Raw genomic sequence first — 21,815 nt, forward strand, 5'->3', positions numbered from 1 at the left:
TATGGTGATCCTGCTGCACTTAAGTCAACAAGAAAAGGATATACGACGTCTTGGGGTATTGACAAAGTACTGTAGATATCCTAAACACTTGTTAAATTCAGAATGGTTCTTGGTTTGCACGGAGAAGTTCAAGCGACGATATCCAAAAGCATCCAGTCTTCATATTATTTGTACCAAGTTCTTCGATGTTCTTGAATACTTTCTCTTTTCAAAACACTTGCTATCAATAAATTCCTTTTCTATTATTTGAGTTATCTCTTAAATTAATTTCTTATTCAGTATCTTGATCTTTGAGCAAGCATGTTGCATTAGAATAATGATGGATGGACTAATAAACTTTCACAAAAGAAGTTTTGCATATTACTATGAGAATTTCTAAACCTGAAACAAGACTATTTTCTAGAACACACCAAGTTTAAAAGAGAAAGTCTAAGTTAAGATTGTTTTTGGAGTTGGTTGAATATCGAATGAGATGGCAAGAAGTCTTGGAAGTTCTCTTTGGAAAGAAAATCATTCATTTATGCATGACTGTTTGGTAGGACACCCGAAGAATGGTCTAAAAGAGTTTCATGATTTGCATATTTAAATTACGATAGGAGAAGATGGAGAAGAGTCAAACTTTCCTACCATTGGGTTACAGTGGAAGCATGATGGTACAAGTTCTACATCCTAATGGATTGAGCTTTGAAGTTCACAATGGAGGGAAATTTGATTGAGTGTTTCTTTGGTGATGTCAGCCAAGCAAAAGGCGTTAGCAACAAAACCTTAATAAACTTGAAATAATAACTTGAGTAATAATTCTTGGAAAATGACATTCTGCATTCATTCAAATGTCATTCATACATGTCTAGTTAGGAGCACTGGATTCATTTTGGTCATAACATCCTAATCACTAGGTATAATTAAGTTCATAGAATAGATTTTTACAGGTCATGTTCCCTAGAGAATAGATCAAAAGCCAATGATCCTATCTCCCTGAAGTTGCAGTGGAGTGGATTAAAATAGATCTTATCTCTCTGAAGTTGCAGAGAGTAGATCGCATCTAGTCTTATCTCCCTGAAGTTGCAATGGAGCAGACTAAGAAAGCAAGTCTTATCCTCCTGAAGTTGCAAAGAGGCAGACTGAAGATGGCAAATCTTATCTCTCTGAAGTTGCAGTGAAGCAGGTTAAAGTCGATATCCTATCTTCCTGAAGTTGTAGTGGAGTGGATTAAAATATTGAATCTTATCACTCTGAAGTTGCGCAGATCGCATCAAGTCTTATCCTCCAGAAGTTGCAGTGAGGCAGACTGAAGATGGCAAATCTTATCTCCCTAAAGTTGCAGTGGAGCAGGTTAAAGCCGATAATCCTATCTTCCTGAAGTTGCAGTGGAGTGGATTAAAACCTTAGATCTTATCTCTCTGAAGTTTCAGAGAGCAGATCGCATCTAGTCTTATCTCCCTGAAGTTGCAGTGGAGCAGACTAAGTAAGCAAGTCTTATCCTCCTGAAGTTGCAGAAAGGAAGACTGAAGATGGCAAATCTTATTTCCCTGAAGTTGCAGTGGAGCAGGTTAAAGCCGATAATCCTATCTTCCTGAAGTTGCAGTGGAGTGGATTAAAACCTTGGATCTTATCTCTCTGAAGTTGCAGAGAGTAGATCGCATCTATTTTTATCTCTCTGAAGTTGCAGTGGAGTAGAATAAGTAAGTAAGTCTTATCCTCCTGAAGTTGCAGAGAGGCAGACTGAAGATGGCAAATCTTATCTCCCTGAAGTTGTAGTGGAGTGGATTAAAACCTTGGATTTTATCTCTTTGAAGTTGCAGAGAGCAGATTGCAGCAAGTCTTATCCTCCTAAAGTTGCAGAGAGGCAGACTGAAGATGGCAAATCTTATCTCCCTGAAGTTGTAGTGGAGCAGGTTAAAGCCAATAATCCTATCTTCCTGAAGTTACAGTGGAGTGGATTAAAAACTTGGATCTTATCTCTCTAAAGTTGCAGAGAGCAGATCGCATCTAGTCTTATCTCCTTGAGGTTGCAGTGGAGCAGACTAAGTAAGCAAGTCTTATCCTCCTAAAGTTACTGAGAGGCAGACTGAAGATGGCAAATCTTATCTCCTTGAAGTTGTAGTGGAACAGGTTAAAGCCGATAATCCTATCTTCCTGAAGTTGCAGTGGAGTGGATTAAAACCTTGGATCTTATCTCTCTGAAGTTGCAGAGAGCAAATCGCATCTAGTCTTATCTCCCTGAAGTTGCAGTGGAGTAGACTAAGAAAGCAAGTCTTATCCTCCTAAAGTTGCAGAGAGGCAGACTGAAGATGGCAAATCTTATCTCCTTGAAGTTGCAGTGGAGTGGATTAAAACCATGGATCTTATCTCTGAAGTTGCAGAGAGCAGATCGCATCAAGTCTTATCCTCCTAAAGTTGCAGAGAGGCAGACTGAAGATGGCAAATCTTATCTCCTTGAAGTTGCAGTGGAGCAGGTTAAAGCCGATAATCCTATCTTCCTGAAGTTGTAGTGGAGTGGATTAAAACCTTGGATCTTATCTCTCTGAAGTTGCAGAGAGCAGATCGCATCTAATCTTATCTCCCTGAAGTTGCAGTGGAGCAGACTAAGTAAGCAAGTCTTATCCTTCTGAAGTTACAGAGAGGCAGGTTAAAGTCGATAATCCTATCTTCCCAAAGTTGCAGTGGAGTGGATTAAAACCTTGGATCTTATCTCTCTGAAGTTACAGAGAGCAGATCGCATCTAGTCTTATCTCCCTAAAGTTGCAGTGGAGCAGACTAAGTAAGCAAGTCTTATCCTCCTAAAGTTGCAGTGAGGCAGACTGAAGATGGCAAATCTTATCTCCCTGAAGTTGCAGTGGAGCAGGTTAAAGCCAATAATCCTATCTTCCTGAAGTTGCAGTGGAGTGGATTAAAATCTTGGATCTTATCTTTCTGAAGTTACAGAGAACAGATCGCATTAAGTCTTATCCACCTGAAGTTGTAGTGAGGCAGACTGAAGATGGCAAATCTTATCTCCCTGAAGTTGTAGTGGAGCAGGTTAAAGCCGATAATCCTATCTCTCTAAAGTTACAGTGGAGCGGATTAAAACCTTGGATCTTATCTATCTGAAGTTGCAGAGAGCAGATCGCATCTAGTCTTATCTCCCTGAAGTTGCAATGGAGCGGATTAGAACCACAAATCTTGGATCTTATCTCTCTGAAGTTGCAGAGAGCAGATCACATCTAGTCTTATCTCCTTGAAGTTGCAGAGGATTAGATTGAAGCACTAGTTCCTATACCTCTGAAGATGCAGTAGGAAGGGACGAGGCTTTTTGAAGAAGAAAAGTACCAAGGTCCAGCATGTCTGGGCAAAATCGCGCATTTTTAAAATCTTTGCTCCGTTCCCGTTACACGACAACGAGCAAAGAGGGGCAGCTGCAATACCCAAATTTTGCCCCGGGTACAAATAATAAAAGGGCCCAAATGAAACTGCCAAATTACAACAAAACCCAGACCCGATTAAACTACAGAGGCCCAAATTAGTGGCCCAAAATAGTCAGAAACCCTAGGGTTTCTAAGGATTTCTATGGCTGCCTTATACTAATCGCGCCGCAACCACGTCCTCCATGCGAACGGATCTTCGCAATCTTCACCTGCAAACACAAGAAACGAAAGAAAATCGAATCAAATCAAATCAAATCAAGCAGATTTCTTTTATTATTTCTCTATTTCATTCGGCTATAAAATAGCTATTACAATATTGTAAACGGGATCCCGGATTCGAAATCAATAAAAAAGCACGATTTTGTTACAACACAAGCAGAGAATCAAACGAAACCTAAGGTTGATATATATTCTATTTTGTTATTCATTTATTTATTTATTATTTTTTTATATATAATATTACAAAAAAAATAAAAGAGGAGAAACGTACCAACGTTAGGGTCTGTCACGCCGTTAGGGCGGTCGAGGTTCGTCTCCGAGGATAGACGATTGTGACACCGAAGGGTTTCCTAGGCTTTTGAGGTCTTTTTGTTGATATTTTGACGGATTTGGACCCAGATTTGGGCTTAAGGGAGTCTAAAGAGCCCAGGAGAGTATTTTCACCTTTTTGACCACCGCGGAAGATGGTGCCGGCGCCGAAGATCGGCGGCCAGCGTGGTGGCCGGTGACCGTTCGATGACCGGGCCCTAGCCGGAGGACAAGGAAGAGGAGAGCATTTTTGAAACCCTTTTTTTGAAGTTTTTTTTAAGAATGAAAAATGAAAATTTTTTAATTAAGTTTTGGCTTATATAGCCTACTGAAAACGACACCGTTTGGAAGGGTGGGATCCACATGTCGACCCGACCCTGACTCAGGATCCTCGTGTTTTTATGCGGAGGGATAAATTACACTTTTAACCCCTCCGCCTTTTAATATCTTTACAATTAAGTTTTTTTATTTTTAAATTTACCATTTTATTCATTTTAAAATTCAATTCGATCCTGATTGGACGATGCCTTTTAGGGAAGTAGGGAAAATTTCCCTTCCGGTCCCTCCATGTAATACGCGTGTTCAATTTGGTCCTTCAGTCTCCATTTATTTACAGATTTGCCTCAGAATTTTTATTTACAGTTTAAATTAGTCCTTTTTCATTTTCTTTATTTTTTTATTAATTAGTTTTTTTATTATTTTTCATATTTAATTATTTTTTAAAAATATATGTATATATATATTTTTTACATACGCATATTTATTTTTGTAGTATAATATAATTATTTTTATTTTATTTTTATTCATACGTAAATTTTTTTTATAATCTATATGTGTATACATTTATTACTTATAGATGTGCCCACGCGCGTATAATTTTTTCTTTTTTTAAAAACAAAATATTTTTTATTTATATATATACGTATTTATTTATTATTTAGTTTTTTAAATGCTCAAATATATATATTTTTAAACACCTATTTTATAATATATATGTTTATATATTTTTCTTTATTTTCATAAATATATTGTATATATATAAATTCTATAACCCGAAAATTTATTTGTAAATTATATGTATATTTTTAATCTTCATAATTTCCATGTGTTTATTATATGTCTTCTGATCTTTATTTATTTTGTTTGCTTTCCTCATTCTTTGTATAATTGTGTTTACATTTAATATTTTGCATGTCATGGATTATTGTTTTTTATTTCGTTTATTTATTTGTTTATATTATTTTTATGCCATTGATGTATTTATTATTGATGTATTTATTATTTTAGCATTTGTACGTATAATATAACGTTACATCATCTTTTACTCAAATTTAAAAATAGAAAATTTTCAAAATTGAGATAATGCTCGTATTTAGGATTTTCAAGGAAATTGAGCCCTAACGTATTGGGTTCCGATTTTATTCGTTAAATCTAACAATCAAGCATTTCTCTTTAATAAAAGATAAGAACTCATTATTGGGAATTCAACACGTTGTGTCCTAACGTATTGGATGTGATGCATTGATTTCTCGAAATGAAGATTTTTTCTAAAAAATAATAAAGGAAATACTCCGAGTTTGGGATTTTGGAGGAATTGTGCCCTAACGTATTGGGCCGCGATTTCTTAAATCTTGAATAAATGGATATTCTTTTAAATTTTTATTACACGAGTATTCTGGCCTAATTCATTTTTTGAGGAAATTAGAATGTCGTGCCCTAACGCATTGGGTGTGGCATTTTCTTTCTCTGAAATGATAAGGGTCTTAATACGTAACGCTTAAGAGTTTTTGCTAAGGATTATATTTTTCAAATTTTCGACATTAAGACATTAATTAATTAACTAGGTACCAATTTTTGGGCGTAATGAGGGTGCTAATCCTTCCTCATACGTAACCGACTCCCAGACCCATTTTTCTAAAATTCGTAGACCAAAGTCGTTTTTAGGTGACCCAATCACACCTTAATAAAAGATTGGTGGCGACTCCCAATTTTCATTTTTCAAAGTTGACAACTAATTTTTATTTTTTTCCAAAAATAAAAAATGGTTTCGACACTCGCAATTGGTAAAGGTAAGTTAAATGAATTCCTTGAGTACTTACTAAAGATATCTTTGCTTAATACATTATTGTTTCTTGCACATATATTGAAAAAAGAGTTCGAGAAAATCAAGTTCATATTTTGGGATAACATCACCATTGCAAGGCTTGAAAAGTATGAAACTGTATTATATGTACTATTTTAACTTATTAATTGGTATGTATTTAGGAGTTTAAGTTATTTAAATTATGTTATATATACATTGGTTTCATGATACTTAAAAAGTTTTGAAAGTATGATTTGGTATTAAGATGAGTTTGATATGAGTGATGGTTGAATGAATGTATTGGTATTGAAGCATTAGTATGAATCATGAGTTTTAAGCATGTCTTGCTATTTATTTTAGTATGTTGTGTAATGGGATTGCATATATGGTAATCTCTTCATGAATGGATGGTTTTGACTTCTTCAAGTGTTTGCATTATTATGTCATTAGTTGGTCGAGTTTTAGTGTAGTTTGAGGCTTAAATTTTAATTCCTTGCACTTAGGTCTTGAGACATTTTAGTAGTTAAAATTTAACTTCAATGAGTCTAATGTCTCAAGACATAAATCCCATGCCTCAAGACATGCAAGTCAATAGCTAAATTTTAACGTCAACAGGATCAAGCTTCAAAACATAATTCCAGTGTCTCGAGGTGAGAGTAATGATACATACAAGTAAATCATAAGGTGCAATAGTTAACCTTCTTGTTCCAAAAATCAAGGTTCATGCATGTGATAGATCATTACTATTTATAATATGTATAAAAAATCATAACATGTTAGAGATTGTGTTGGACTTAAATAAAATTGTTTGGTATTTTTATCTAAGTTCAAAATTCAAAATAATTAATCAACAAAATTAAAAATAAATTGTAATCACCAAAAACTAAATAGGTTATAACTTGAAAATATTGTAAACACAAAAAAATTGACATCTATTAAAATAAGAAATAATATTTGATCAGGTATACAACTTTTATGCATTGTCAATAGTAAATAATAATATAATATATCATCATTGAGTAAAAAAAGTAGTAGAGGATTTATAAATAAATACCAATAACTTTATGGTTTAATATATCATTTGGTACTTAAGTTTGACACTTTTTTTTAGTGTGATACATGTGTTGTTTTTTTGTCCAACCTGGTATTTGTATTTGATAAAAGTTATATATTTTAATATCCAAAGGTAACATCGTTAACTTTTTAGTGTTTAATTCAGGTTTTAGAATTGATTTGATAAAAGTTAATTGCTAATATTGTTAGATTTGAATTTTTCATGATTTTATTAATAGAATAAATTTAGTATTAATTGTAAAATTATTTAATTTTATGTTTAATTTGTGTTTATGGCTTAATTTAGTGTTATGAAAGCTAGTTGTTAATATTATTAGTTAATTATAAATTTTCATCAAATCATCTATAAAATTCGGATTAAACGCTAAAAAGTTAACATTATTACATTTAGGTACCAAAATGTATAGCTTTTGTCAAATAAGTGAACCGCGTTAGACTTGAAAAGCACACATACCATATTAAAAAAAAGTACCAAACTCAAGTGCCAAATTATTTATCAAGTCTAACTTTATTTAAATATAATTAAATATTAATTAAAATTATTATATTTTTCTCGGATTTTGAATTTAAACTTCTACAGTTTAAAATATATATTAAATATTAAAATATTAAAATTTATATTAAATAAAGTTATTAATATTTATTTATAAATAATTCACTAACAATCAATAAAATATTTATCCATGATCTTAAGACCTTAAGGAATTATTATCCCTAAAATACTCTATTATTAATATGATTGTATTATATTAAATTTCATGTATTTTTTTGCATATTATATTATATTATATTAATATTTTTAATTTATTATAAATTTAAAATTAATATAATAAAAATTCATTTTTCAGAAAAAGATAAATTTAATATGTATAAACTTTTAACTCTTTTTCTATTTTAAAATTTGAAAATGTAAAAATTAATTATATATTTTATTTTTAATTTATTATTAAACAAATTCTTTAATAAATTTAGTTTTTACTAAAAACATTTAATTTTATTAGTTTATTTTTTTTAGAAAAGTTTAAAATATATGACGAATAACAACTACCTTTATTTTATTATTATTAACGACTTAACGTTCGTATATTGAAATTGAAATTCTTACACATCCCCTAATTAGACCAAAACTGAATCACCTTCCTTTCTCCATCTCCCAAAGCTAAACCAAACCCTAACCAATTCTTCATTATTTCTTTCTAATTCGTCGCTTTCCGATGATTTATTTCGAGGTTTATTTTCAGATCTGATCCACCTCAGGTTAGTTCCTTCTTTCTTTTCTGTTTAATGTTTTTAATTTAATTTAATTTTCTCTTGAATTTGCGGAATTGATTGATGTAATGCAATTGTTTGAATTATTTTGTTGTTATCTTCGGTTCAGATGATGTCTCCTTTCCCTTTTTCTTTATTTGTTTGGTTATGACATCAATATTCTTTTTGTGATTAATACATTTTATTATTTTCTTTTTCAGAAATAATTGAAAAGAAAGAAAAACCTGAATGTGTAAATGTAATACAATCTAAAGAACTATTTCTTTTCTTATCTTTCCTTTCTCTTTGATTTTTTAAAATAAAATTTTAGAGAAACTGGGCAAATATACGTCCGGAACATTTGAGATGATAAGAGAGGTGGGTGATTTTCCGTCGCTTTCTCGGTGACCAAGCGGGAATTTTATTGTTTGGAAGACTTTGCTTTTTGAGTTTCTTATTTCTCCTTTTAATAGTTACTTGATCCTTCTTAAAATAAAATCTCTGCAAATATTACTCTTCTTTATTCATTAATTTATGTACAAATGTTTCACTCTATTAATTCTTTGCAAAAAATTTAACAATGTCTGGGTTTGGTGTCTGTTGGAAGAAGCTTTGTTATTATATTTTTTAGAGGTTTGGCTATAATTTTCAAATATTGTTGAAGTGATCAAGAGATGATAAACAAAACATGGTTTTGGAAAGATTAAGTTTGTGGGTGTTTTGAGGCGAATGAAGCTGCCATTTGAGGGCTGAATACGCTTGGAAGGCTACATTCGAGGAAGCCATCCTGGATTAGAGATTTTAATCATGCCTTTTAGAGCATTGTTATGTTGAATGAGAGATCAGTCCAGAGTCTTTGATGATTTTGGCAATTGTGCTTCTAGTTATAGGTTTTTGAATTAACCGAGTGGTTTTATAAATATATCTTTTCATTTGAGATGGGTACTGCAATTGACTTCTGTTTGATATCTTGAGTGTTAGAAATTTGAACTATGATTGTCTGATAATCTGGCTATAAGGTTTCTTCTATTCTTATTTTGAGCTTGTTGCAGTTTAATTAATATAGAAATGATTCATTACTTCTATGATCACATTCTTTTCTACCAGTCCCTTAGTAATCGATTAACTTGGCTTAAGCCAGTCATAAATGGCCTTGTTTGTGTTGCTGATGGTGCGTGCATCTGCAGATTGGATTCATTTTGAGGAATGGATGATGATAGTGCAGATGGATAAAATGTCTTCTCCTTCATCCAGGGAGCGCACACAGCGTCTTTATGAGAAGGTTTCTTTTTTCTTTCCAAAATGAGGTCCCCTTTGAGTTTCTGATCCCAGAAGTTAATATTTTATACTTTTCAGAATATAGAGCTGGAAAATAACCGTCGGAGATCAGCTCAGGCACGAGTATCTTCAGACCCCAATGCCTGGCAGCAGATGCGCGAGAACTATGAGGCAATAATTCTTGAGGACCATGCTTTTTCTGAGCAGCACAGTATTGAATATGCATTGTGGCAGTTACATTACAAGCGGATTGAAGAGCTAAGAGCACATTATAGTGCTGTCCTAGCTTCTGCAGGATCAAATGCACCTCAAGGTGTGAAAGTTCCTCAACGACCTGACCGGCTTACAAAAATACGATTGCAGTTTAAGACATTCCTTTCTGAGGCAACAGGATTTTATCATGATCTGATTTTGAAAATCAGAGCAAAGTATGGACTTCCATTTGGGTACTTTTCTGATGATTCAGAAAGGCGAACTGTTATGGACAAAAATGGGAAGAAATCTGCTGACATTAAAAAGGGTTTGGTATCTTGTCACCGTTGTTTGATATACTTGGGAGACCTAGCACGGTACAAAGGATTATATGGAGATGGAGACTCTAAATCACGTGAGTTTGTTGCAGCTTCAAGTTACTATTTGCATGCTGCATCAATTTGGCAATCAAGTGGGAATCCACATCATCAGGTTTGCCCCCCCCTCCTCTCTCCCTGTTAATAGAGTATCCTTACTCTTATGCCCAGTAATCTCTTTTGCTCTTGCTGTGAATTTCTACTATTCAACAATATTCTGACTCTTTATGCTGGTAATTATCTCCTTATTTCAGCTAGCTATATTGGCATCCTATTCAGGAGATGAGCTTTTGGCTGTTTATCGATATTTTCGGAGTTTGGCCGTGGATAACCCCTTTTTAACTGCAAGGGATAACTTGATTGTAGCATTTGAAAAGGTTAAGTACAAATTTTAGTTCTTATTCTGACAAATGAGTTTGTTTATTCTCTTATTTCAGTTATCAACGTCTTTACCACGTGGTCATCGGGATATATTATTGTTAATAGGTTATAGCTAACTAGGACATCAAGTAGCTTGCTTCCTGTAACAGTTTGATGTGTGTGTTATCTTCCTATGTGTACTTGGTGGTTCTACATGTAGATAATTGCAAAACTTAAACCATCTTTGGTGATTTTCTGCAAAATTGTTGATTCTTATTATAACAGATGGCTACTATTCGGTCTAATGGGAAGAAATTTGTGATCCATCCTTTCTAGGTTTAGTAGTTAATTACTTAACTTATGAAGATAGAAATGGGGTATCGTGGACTGCTCATACAGAATATTTTCAAATCTTTTAACAGAAGAAATCATGTTATGTCTTGTCTTACATAAGCTATATGCATAGTTTTGCAGAAGCTACAGTATGACATAATGTTAAAACTGTTACCTTTTTTTTTCATTTGGAGTTTCTGGAGGACTTTTAACTGTTTGGTCAAAGACATTCTGAGTTCTTTGAGCTTGCAGCCAATTTTTGACATGGTAATCCAGCTTTTGGAATGTGCTACTTTTAGCTCATAAGAGAGTGATTTATCATTTATATTACTGTTACCAACTTGAAAACTGGGTTTGGGTGGGTTTATTATTTATATGCTAGTACTAGAACATGTATATGACTATGGAAATTGTATTGAATGGATGCATTTTTGTTTGCAGAACCGCCTTAACTTTTCACAACTTCCTGGTGATGTCAAGACTCCACTGGTCAAGGAGCATGGTCTGCGGTTATCAGGAAAAGGTAGGGTGAAAGTTGAAGCAAAACTTGCATCCAAAGATTCCAATATGGAATTAAGCACTGCTAAGGAGAAAGTATCCCGTGTCCAGGATGCTTTTAAGTTATTTTCCATTCGATTTGTGCGTCTAAATGGTATTCTTTTTACACGCACAAGGTATGTTTTCTCAAACTTATTATCTTTTGTTGTTGACCAAGTTTTCTAGGGTTGTGTCCTTACTGGAACGAACTTTGTGCAGCCTGGAGACTTTTGCAGATGTTCTTACTCTAGTGTCTCATGATTTATGTGAGCTTCTCTCTTCTGGGCCAGAAGAGGAGCCGAATTTTGGCACTGATGCTGCTGAGAATTCACTTCTCTTTGTTAGGCTGGTTTCCGTTCTCATATTTACAGTTCACAATCTAAAGAGGGAGAATGAAGGTCAAACGTATGCTGAGATTGTACAGCGTGCCGCTCTACTTCAAAATGCATTCACTGCCGTTTTTGAGTTGATGGGACATGTAGTAGAGAGATGTTCTCAGCTCCAGGATGTTTCTTCAAGCTACACTTTACCTGCTATTCTGGTTTTTGTTGAATGGCTAGCTTGCTGCCCGGATGTTGCAGCGGCTAGCTCTGCGGTGGATGAGAAACAGTCAATTACTAGATCACATTTCTGGAAACATTGCATATCATTTCTGAATAAGATCTTGTCAATTAGACCGATGTGCATTGATGATGATGAAGATGAGACCTGCTTTTTCAATATGAGCAGGTATGAAGGAGAAACCGAAAACCGTCTTGCCTTGTGGGAGGACTTTGAGTTGAGAGGGTTCTTGCCTCTTGTTCCAGCACACACCATTTTGGACTTCTCAAGAAAGCATTCCTTTGTAAGTGATGGCAGTAAGGAAAAGAAAGCCCGTATAAGAAGAATTTTAGCAGCAGGGAAGGCTCTAGCTAATGTCAATAGGGTTGATCAGAAAACTGTTTGTTTTGATTCGAAAGCAAAGAAGTTTTTTATTGGTGTTGAACCTTCCAAAGATGTCACATTCAGCCCTTCTACCCCATTAGCAACAAACGGTATAGGGCATGAAACCCCTTCTGAGAAGACAGTTAATGTTGGAAATGTGCTGCCAATTACCCAACCTATAACGGTTGGGGAAGAGGATGATGATGATGATGAAGTGATTGTTTTCCAGCCAGTTGTGAGTGAGAAGAGAACTGAGGTGATTAGTCCAAAATGGCCCCACCCCAAGTCTTTGAAGCTTAACCAAAGTAGTTCTGCTGGTGATCTCAAATTTTATGGCAGTACCGTGTCTTCTCCTCTTGATAGTCTTAACCAGCATAATATTTTTGGTGCTAGTCCAATGCCTGTGTCTGCTGGAAACATTCTCCCTCAGTATCTTCAGCCTGTTCAGATGGATGCATCTCGGTGGTCAGTGGAAGAAACTATGTCTCGGGTTAATGGCTTGAATGGTTTGACGATGTTGGAGGATGGGCATTTGAAAAAACTGGATATGCAAGAGAATGTGGGCCTTTGTGCTGCTACTCATTCTATTGCTATCCAACAACCCATCAGTTCTGGTGGTATGTACTACTGTCAAACAAAAGTGCCAGAAACAGTGATGCCATCCAGAATTGATGCCGTTGTGTCATCTAGAGTTACTGGTGATGCCTTGTCTGTTAAAACCACCTCAGCTTCACAAATTGGAATGCGGAAGAACCCAATTAGCCGTCCAGTTAGGCATCTTGGTCCCCCACCAGGTTTTAGCCCTGTTCCTTTAAAGCCACCAAGTGAATCTGTTTCTGCTTCAGATTTGGAGAACACGCTGATGGATGATTATAGATGGTTGGATGGATATCAGTTATCATCATCTCATGCAGATACCCTGTATGTCAATAACAGCAGCAATGATGTGACTGGAACAGTAAGCTTTCCTTTCCCTGGGAAACAAGTTCCAATGGTGCAGTTTCAAATGGAAAAGCAGAAAGGATGGCAGGACTACGATACTCTTGAGCATTTAAAAATTCAACATGAACAGAAGTTGCAGCAACAACAAATCATGAATGGAAACCAGCAGTTCACCTCCCTGCCTGAGCAGTATAAAGGACCATCAGTCTGGACAAGTCGTTATTTTGTGTGAGATCGAGCTGGTAACTTACTTATTTCTCATTTTCTGCTTGATTTTGTTATTGATTACAATTGTTGCAAAAGTATTTTTGACAACTTTTTCAATACATTTATTTATTTTTCTTGAGGTTCTTTAGAATGATTTCCATGAATGTATTGCATCTCATCCATTTGCTGCCAAATTCAAGACCAAGTTTGAAGCATTGTCAGTGTTGAGTTGTTGGAGCATGGGTGGCTTTGGCTTCTAGCTGGCACTTGCTGCTAAACAAGTGAGTATGCACTGATTTTTTAGATCAATTCTGGATTGCTCTCTCTATTTCTTTGTCTGTTCAACTTTTTTGTGCATATGCACTTAGTGAGAGGTTTTATCCTTGGAGCATTTTCTAACAAGTCATCACTAATGCTTATAAGCCTTGTCTATGTTCTTTTCCCAAAAAATAAAAAGGCCTTTCCGTATAGAAAGTCCGATCGTGCGGTTTGTATGCTGGGTTACAGGTGGTCTTAGAGCTGTTTAATCGTGAATGCATGCTTTCCTGTTTATCTCAACAGAAGTGGCTCTGACAGTTAATTTTGCAGCTTTCGCCAGATCTGTGGTGGAAGATCGAGGAAACCATCTTTAAGATGCGAAACTTGCCTTCAGTGTTTACTTGGGATAAAGATAGAACATGTTAATAACTGATCATCTGTTGGTTTTGGGGCTATATATATTGAGGAGTTGGTCGAATAAACTTGTCCTACCGTCCTATTAATTTTCGGTGGCCTGCCTAAACTGCTGTTAGAATCTGCACTTGGCAGTCAGTCATATATATATATATGTATATATGATCGACTAGTTCTCTTCAGACGAGCTTCATAACTCAGTCAAGAAATCTACTAGGTATGATCTGCGTATCAGCCGTTGGATGGTGGGGATTGGGATTACAGTGGTGCTTTTGATTAAGCCAAACATGTGGGTGAGTATTGAGTGATGTGTGGGTCAAAGACTTATTACTATGTCTAGAATGAGTGGTTTGGAAGACAGAAAAGTGTCCTTTGTTAAAGTTGGGTTTCACTCAAACTTGTCTTGTAATGAAATAATAAATCTATAAATAAATTTGTTTCTCAGTATAAGAGCAGATGCTTTCGTACTCATTAATCGATCATTTGAAGTAACGGGTATAGGAATAGGATGAGTTGCATCAGGTTGGTATTGTTTGTTTCATGGCATTTTGATATTACTATTGTTTTGGTCTATTGCGATTAACAGGTGAGCAACTTTGGACACTTGATAACATTGTGGAGCTGGGTTTAGGATTGGGGTATAATTATATTTACAATCTGTCTGCCTCCGAATAAATTAATGTTTTGTTAAGAGTACAAGTCAAATGATAATGATTTAATGAAAATTTATGGACTTATTTAACTAAACTTGGAATGTTTAGGGTTTTCTTCGTGGTTTAGTCTTTGAGATGGCATTCAGTGTTCAGAAGTCGTGTCACTTGTCCAAATCATATATATATATAAAGCAATCACGTTTTTTTTTTAGTTTTTAATTATTCATTAATTTTTTAATAAAATCATATTATTGTCACCATATTTTTAAAATAAAATATTGTTTTTACATTATAATACCTAATTATTATTAAAACTAAAATAATAATAAAATTAATTATCCATAATTATTATATTTAAGGCCTTCCTATATATTATATTTATTTTTTAACAATTTAATATAAAAATTGAACATTCAATTATTATAGTTTTTTGTTATACTAATTTAAATAAATTATATTATACTTATTTTTTAAAATAATATTTGAAAAAATTATACTCTTTACGAATTTTTTTTCTGAAAATGTATTTTATTATTTTTTAACTATTTAAAAGCTGTCAAAAGCATTATTATTCTAATATTGAATTTTTAAAAAAATTCAATAAAAATTTTAAAACTAATTTTGAAAAACAGTTTTTGACAATTGTATTTTTAGTTACATATTTTAACAACATAGATTTTATTTAAATTATAAATTTGATTATTTAAAAATACTGACTAGTCTTAGTTTGATTAGCATGGGTATTGTTGTCAATATAGGATGATGTGAGTTCGAGTGCAAACATATTATCCTCCTATTTATCAATTGGGGAGAGACAAGAGGTAGTTTTAGATATTGTGTCAAAAAAAAGCAGATATGATTAAAATTAATAATGAGATCTTTCAAAATAATAATAATAATGTAACTTTTAAATTTAAGAATATGTTAATTTTTAATAATCATAATATAATAATTAAATAATTTACAAAAAAATATTGGGAAAAATATTTAAATTTGTTATATTCTACTTTGCAATCTTTCTTATTTAAAATTTAAAATTTAAAATTTGTTAATTTTTTAAGTTTACTTCCAAAAAAAAAACAGAAAAAATAAGTTTAAATTAATGTTAAAAGCAAATAATTAGTTAAAATATTTTTTCTGAATAAAATTAACATATAACTTAATATTTTATTTTATTTTAAAAAAATGCATTTTCAACTTATACAAATTGTATGTATCCTTATTTAAAAAAAAAAACTAAACACGGTTGTAATTATAATTATGTATTCAATTCTAAAAAATATATAATATATTTAAATTTGAACATTCAACTTTTATATTAAATTGTTAAAAATAAATGTAATAAAATTTATTAAATTGATATACACAAAAAATATGATAATTGAATGTTCATTTTCGCAACATAATTTAAGATGTTCTTTTGGTAAAAATAATATAATTAATTTAAATTAATATACACAAGAAAACTATGATAATTGAATGTTCAATTTTTATATTAAATTGTTACAAAATAAATATAATATAATTTAATTTATTTAAATTAATATGTTCATTAATACCAAAAAATAAAATAAATATAACATAGGAAGGCCTTAAATATAATAATTAATGGATAATTGGTTTTTATTATATACTCTTTAGTTTTAATGCATTAAATCATAATATGTTTGAACATTTAATACAAAAATATATAATATATTTAAATTTTAATATTCAATTTTAAAAAATAAATATAATATCATATATTTAAATTAATATAACCAAAAAAAATGATAATTGAATATTGACTTTCGCAACATAATTTAATATATTATTTTGTTAAATAAAATATTTTTACGTGATAAAATCTAATTTTAAACACGCATTTAAAATAATTTCATAAACTTAAATTTAATGAATTTAAATTTAAATTCTATCTGAATTACTGATTTTACATAATTTAGGACTATTATTTAATTATGAATACTAATTTAACTAAACCCGCCAGCAACCATATGTTTATTAAAATTTTAAAAATAATTCACAGCATCAAATAATTAGAGGATATGATGATTTCATTTTTTTTTTAATTTTAATAAAATAAATATAAAAAATTACTTATAATTAATTTGAAAATATACGTACATTTATTTATTTTATTGAAATCCTGTTAAAGCTTATAACTAGTATAAAAATTTACTTATTTTAAATTTTTTAATAATTAATAATAGTTTAGAAATATATTATCTAAAAATATTTTTAAAAACTGTATACAAATGATTATTTATACAATTTTAAAATATTTAAACAATAGTTATACAATGATAAAAATTTAATACTATACGATATATAATATTTTTACAGTATTAAAATATAATATTTAAATAATATACAATACTTTATATTGTTTTTAGAATACATTATTTTATAATATTTGTGAATATGAATATTTAAAAGAAATTAATTTAATATATTATATTTAACAGATGCCAGGAATTCCTGCATCGCACTAAAATGAAAACTAATTTGAAAAAACAGAAATATTTTAGATTTAGATTCATAATCTAGATAGATTGGTTGTGTTTGCTTTACTGAAAACAACTTCTAGCTGGAAAATGTATTGATTTTTTAGTATTTGGATAATTTTATGTAAAATATTTTTCGTTGTTTGATTTTTTAAAAATTATTATTAGTGAAACGATCATGACATAAATATATTTGATACAAAACATTATAGCACAATTTCTTTCTAACAATCAAAATTTATTTTATCATAAGATAATATTTTGTAACAATCAATATCATCTATAAACTTAATAATAAATAATGCTTAATTAAAACTTAATTTAAATTAAATGTATTACATATATTAGAGTGCATATTAACATATTAGAGTTGCAAGGGATAAATGAAGCTAAGCATTATTTGAACAAAATACTCATTTATATAATTAAAATATTATGTCATAAGGCACTATACTCTTTGTAAATTTAGAATTTAGTCCCTATATTTTTATTTTTGGGAATTTACTCCTCTTTAGAAATCAAAATTCATGTTCAACTCTTAAGGCTATTAAAAATATATTGTAAGTTCAGGTTCATTAAAACGTTATTTTTTAGTTATGTGGCTACCAAGTGAGTATTCTTTTTATTTAAAAATGTCATGTCAAAAAATTGACAAAAAAATTTAACAGTGTTAACAATTGGACTTGAAATCTCAAATTTGAAAAGTAGAGGGACTAAATTCTTGAAAATATAAGTATAGAGACTAAATTCGAATTGTGAAGAGTACATGGACTTATGGCATATTTTAACCTTTATACTTTAAAACATTAATTATTAATAATATTTATAATTGTAATAAAATATTAATATAAATATTTTCAATAATATACTAAGAATATTATTTAAAATTTAAACTTATTATTTTTAAAATTTCTTATTAAAATAAAATTGTAATATTAAATAATTTATTAAAACTATAAATCTTATTAATTACATTAATAATTTATTATATTATTAAATATAAATAATTAAATGTGTGTGTTTAATAATATTAAAAATTATAGTTTTTGATAATAATATTTAAATATTTTAAATATTTTTTAAAATAAAAATAAAAATTTATTGTTAATATTATAATATTAGGCTTGATTTAAGTTAATTTTTATATAAAATAAAATTACTCATAAATAGCTCTTTTTCAGAAAATGACTTACTCTTTTTAAAAAGGGTAAGTCATTTTATAGGAAAAATGACTTATTTTCTGTAGACTAATAAGTCATTTTCCATTAATCAAATTGTTTTCCATGAAACAAATACAGAAAACACTTTTCGTGAGTCATTTTCCTTAAAACAAAAGTACTTTAGCTTGATTACCTAATTGCTACCCTTATTTTTAAATGGCATAATGACTTATTTGATCCTCAAATTTTACAAAAAAAGTCATTTTAGCTCTTCATTTAATTTTTCATATTTTTTAGTCATTGAACATGTGTTTTTTTGTCAAATCACCTTATAATAGATGAAAAAATTAACGCTTTTTAACATTGTCGGTATGACACACATGTGGATGATACATGAACATTTAACTAATTTTTAAAAAAATTAAAAATTTATTTTTAAAAATCATTAAAAATCATAAAAAAATATTTTTAAAATTTAAAATTTAATTAAATGCTAACGTACCATCTATGTGACAATTCATGTATAGGCCACGTAAGTAATGTTTAAAAAATATTAATTTTCTCCATTTGAGGTGATTTAAAGAAAAGGTAAATTTAAATATTAAAAGAAAAAAATTAAAATAATTTTTTTAAAAGATAAAAATGAAATAAATCATTATATTTTTTAAATAGGTAGGTTGGAGGTGATTCCATTAACACCAGCCTTATTTATCATAACGTAGGAAGGTTTATGATCCTAAGTGGGGATGAAGTCAGGTATTGGGAATTATCAATATTTATGGAAAATCAAAGATATGGGTATCAAATAATGGAAAGTCAAAGATATGGGTATCAAATATTGGAAAGTCAAAGATATGGGTATCAAATATTGGAAAGTCAAAGATATGGGTATCGAGATATTGGCATAATAAAATCTGAGATATTTGCAATATATGGTCCCTAAATTGTAAAGTGACTTTGCAAGTTGATCCCTGAACCTCAACTATAAATAGGCATAACCATCTCTCATTCTGTATCTCAAACTTGCCATTCTCTACTTAAGGCATTGTTTTCTCTCTCTCTCTTTGTAAATTCTCACTTGTATTTTGGAGTGAAATATATTTGGTAGTGCCCGAGGACGTAGGCAAAATTTGCTGAACCTCGTTAAATTCTTGTGTTCTTTATTGTATTATTCTGCATGAATTGTGTGTGTGATTGTAGTGATTTATTGTGCTATTAAATTACGATTGAGGGATATTCTGGCTAGGAAAGACCTGGTACTTAAGCGATCCTTGCGATCCACCTCTCTTTCCTGGGAATTGAACTTAGTGTGATTTTTTAGTACAATAATTTTACTCTTTTACACGCTTCCGCACAACAATTGGTATCAGAGCTAGATTCGTACTTGGGGAATACGATCGTTCACGGCACTGTTCACGGCACTGTAGTTGGGATTGAGGAGAAAAAAATGGAAAAGTCATCGTCAAAGACTACTGTGACCAATGCGAAATTTGAAGTAGAGAAATTTGATGGTACCAATAATTTTGGTATGTGGCAATGTGGGATCCTGGATGTCTTATGTCAGCAAGAGCTGGATATAGCCCTTGAAGAAAAACCTGACAAGATGGATGACAAGGAGTGGGCCAAGATCAATAGACAGGCATGTGGAACAATTCGCCTATGTTTGGCCAAAGAGCAGAAGTACTCTGTCATGAGGGAGACATCAGCGAAGAAGTTGTGGGATACACTGGAAGAAAAGTTTCTAACAAAAAGTCTTGAAAATAGGCTTTATATGAAAAAGAAACTTTATCGATTCACGTATGCACCCGGTATGTCGATGAATGACCATGTGAACTCATTCAATAAAATTTTAGCAAACTTGCTAAATTTGGATGAGAAATTTGAAGATGAAGACAAGGCATTACTGTTGTTGAATTCTCTTCCTGATGAATATGATCATCTTACCACCACATTGCTTCATGGGAAGGATACAATCACATTTGATGCAGTCTGTAGTGCGTTGTATAGATCTGAGACTCGAAAGAAAGATAAAAAAGATCACAGAGATACAACTACAGAAGTCTTAACAGTAAGAAGTCGTTCGCGCAGCAACAAATCTGGTAGAAGGAGTAAGTCCAAAGGGAGACCTGCCAAAGATGAATGTGCTTTTTGTCGTGAGAAAGGGCATTGGAAAAGGAATTGTCCTAAGTTACAAAAGGGTAAAGCTATTTCTGATGCATGTGTAGCGGAGCATGATGAGGAGTCAGACTTTAGCTTGGTTGGCATGGAAATGGCATGTCATACAGATGAGTGGATTTTGGATTCGGGATGTACTTACCATATGTGTCCTAATAAGGACTGGTTTTCTAGTCTTAAAGAACTAGAAGGTGGAGTTGTTTTTATGGGCAATGATAGCGCTTGTAAGACAATGGGAGTAGGTACAATCCAATTGAAGAATCACGACGGCTCAATTCAAGTCTTGACAGATGTTCGCTACATACATAGCTTGAAGAAAAATCTTATCTCATTAGGGGTCCTAGAATCTAAAGGGCTCACAATCACTTTGAGAGATGGATTACTAAAGGTAGTAGCTGGGGTATTGACGGTGATGAAAGGCACAAGAAGGAATAATCTGTACTATTTAAATGGAAGTACAGTTATTGGATCAACATCAACAGCTTTTACGAAAGATGCAGATTCAGAGGCTACCAGGTTATGGCATATGCGATTGGGACATGCTGGTGAAAAAGCTTTGCAGAGTTTGGCGAAGCAAGGCTTGTTGAAAGGTGCAAATTCTTGCAAATTGGAATTCTGTGAACATTGTGTTCTGGGCAAACAGACGAGGATAAAATTTGGTTCAGCAATTCACAATACAAAAGAAATTCTGGACTACGTTCATAGTGATGTGTGGGGACCTACTAAAGTGGCTTCTTTGGGAGGTATGCACTATTTTGTTACTTTTGTTGATGATTATTCAAGAAAAGTATGGGTGTATCTAATGAAAAGGAAAAATGAAGTTTTGGATGTATTTCTGAAATGGAAGAAGATGGTGGAGACCCAGGCTGGTCGAAAAGTCAAACGACTTCGATCAGACAATGGTACTGAGTACAAGAATGATCCATTTCTACAAGTATGTCACGGTGAAGGTATTGTACGACACTTCACTGTTCGAGATACACCACAACAGAATGGGGTGGCAGAACGTATGAATCGGACTATACTGGAGAAAGTTCGATGTATGTTGTCCAATGCTGGATTGGGCAAAGAATTTTGGGCTGAGGCAGTTACATATGCATGCCATCTAATTAATCGGTTGCCATCAGCTGCAATAAATGGAAAAACTCCTATGGAGAGGTGGGC

The 21,815-nt window shown here is 31.9% G+C and overlaps 1 protein-coding gene across 3 annotated transcripts; it reads left to right on the forward strand.

The window, feature by feature from the left end:
- Positions 1-8,150: 8,150 nt before the first annotated feature.
- On the forward strand, positions 8,151-14,606 carry LOC107954331 (protein SMG7). Of its 3 annotated transcripts, none has more exons than XM_016889864.2 (8): positions 8,151-8,346; positions 9,525-9,619; positions 9,694-10,299; positions 10,439-10,561; positions 11,319-11,551; positions 11,634-13,522; positions 13,628-13,768; positions 14,076-14,606. In XM_016889864.2, the coding sequence occupies exons 2-6, from the start codon at positions 9,548-9,550 to the stop codon at positions 13,510-13,512; spliced, it is 2,913 nt and encodes a 970-aa protein (XP_016745353.1). In that variant the 5' UTR covers positions 8,151-8,346; positions 9,525-9,547; the 3' UTR covers positions 13,513-13,522; positions 13,628-13,768; positions 14,076-14,606. The 3 variants fall into 3 exon arrangements, with proteins under 3 accessions (XP_016745353.1, XP_016745352.1, XP_016745354.1); XM_016889863.2 differs by having other exon boundaries at positions 13,637-13,768; XM_016889865.2 differs by having other exon boundaries at positions 13,688-13,768.
- The last annotated feature ends 7,209 nt before the right edge of the window (positions 14,607-21,815 follow it).

This window comes from Gossypium hirsutum, chromosome D07, assembly GCF_007990345.1.
Source record: "Gossypium hirsutum isolate 1008001.06 chromosome D07, Gossypium_hirsutum_v2.1, whole genome shotgun sequence".
Classification (NCBI taxonomy): domain Eukaryota; kingdom Viridiplantae; phylum Streptophyta; class Magnoliopsida; order Malvales; family Malvaceae; genus Gossypium; species Gossypium hirsutum.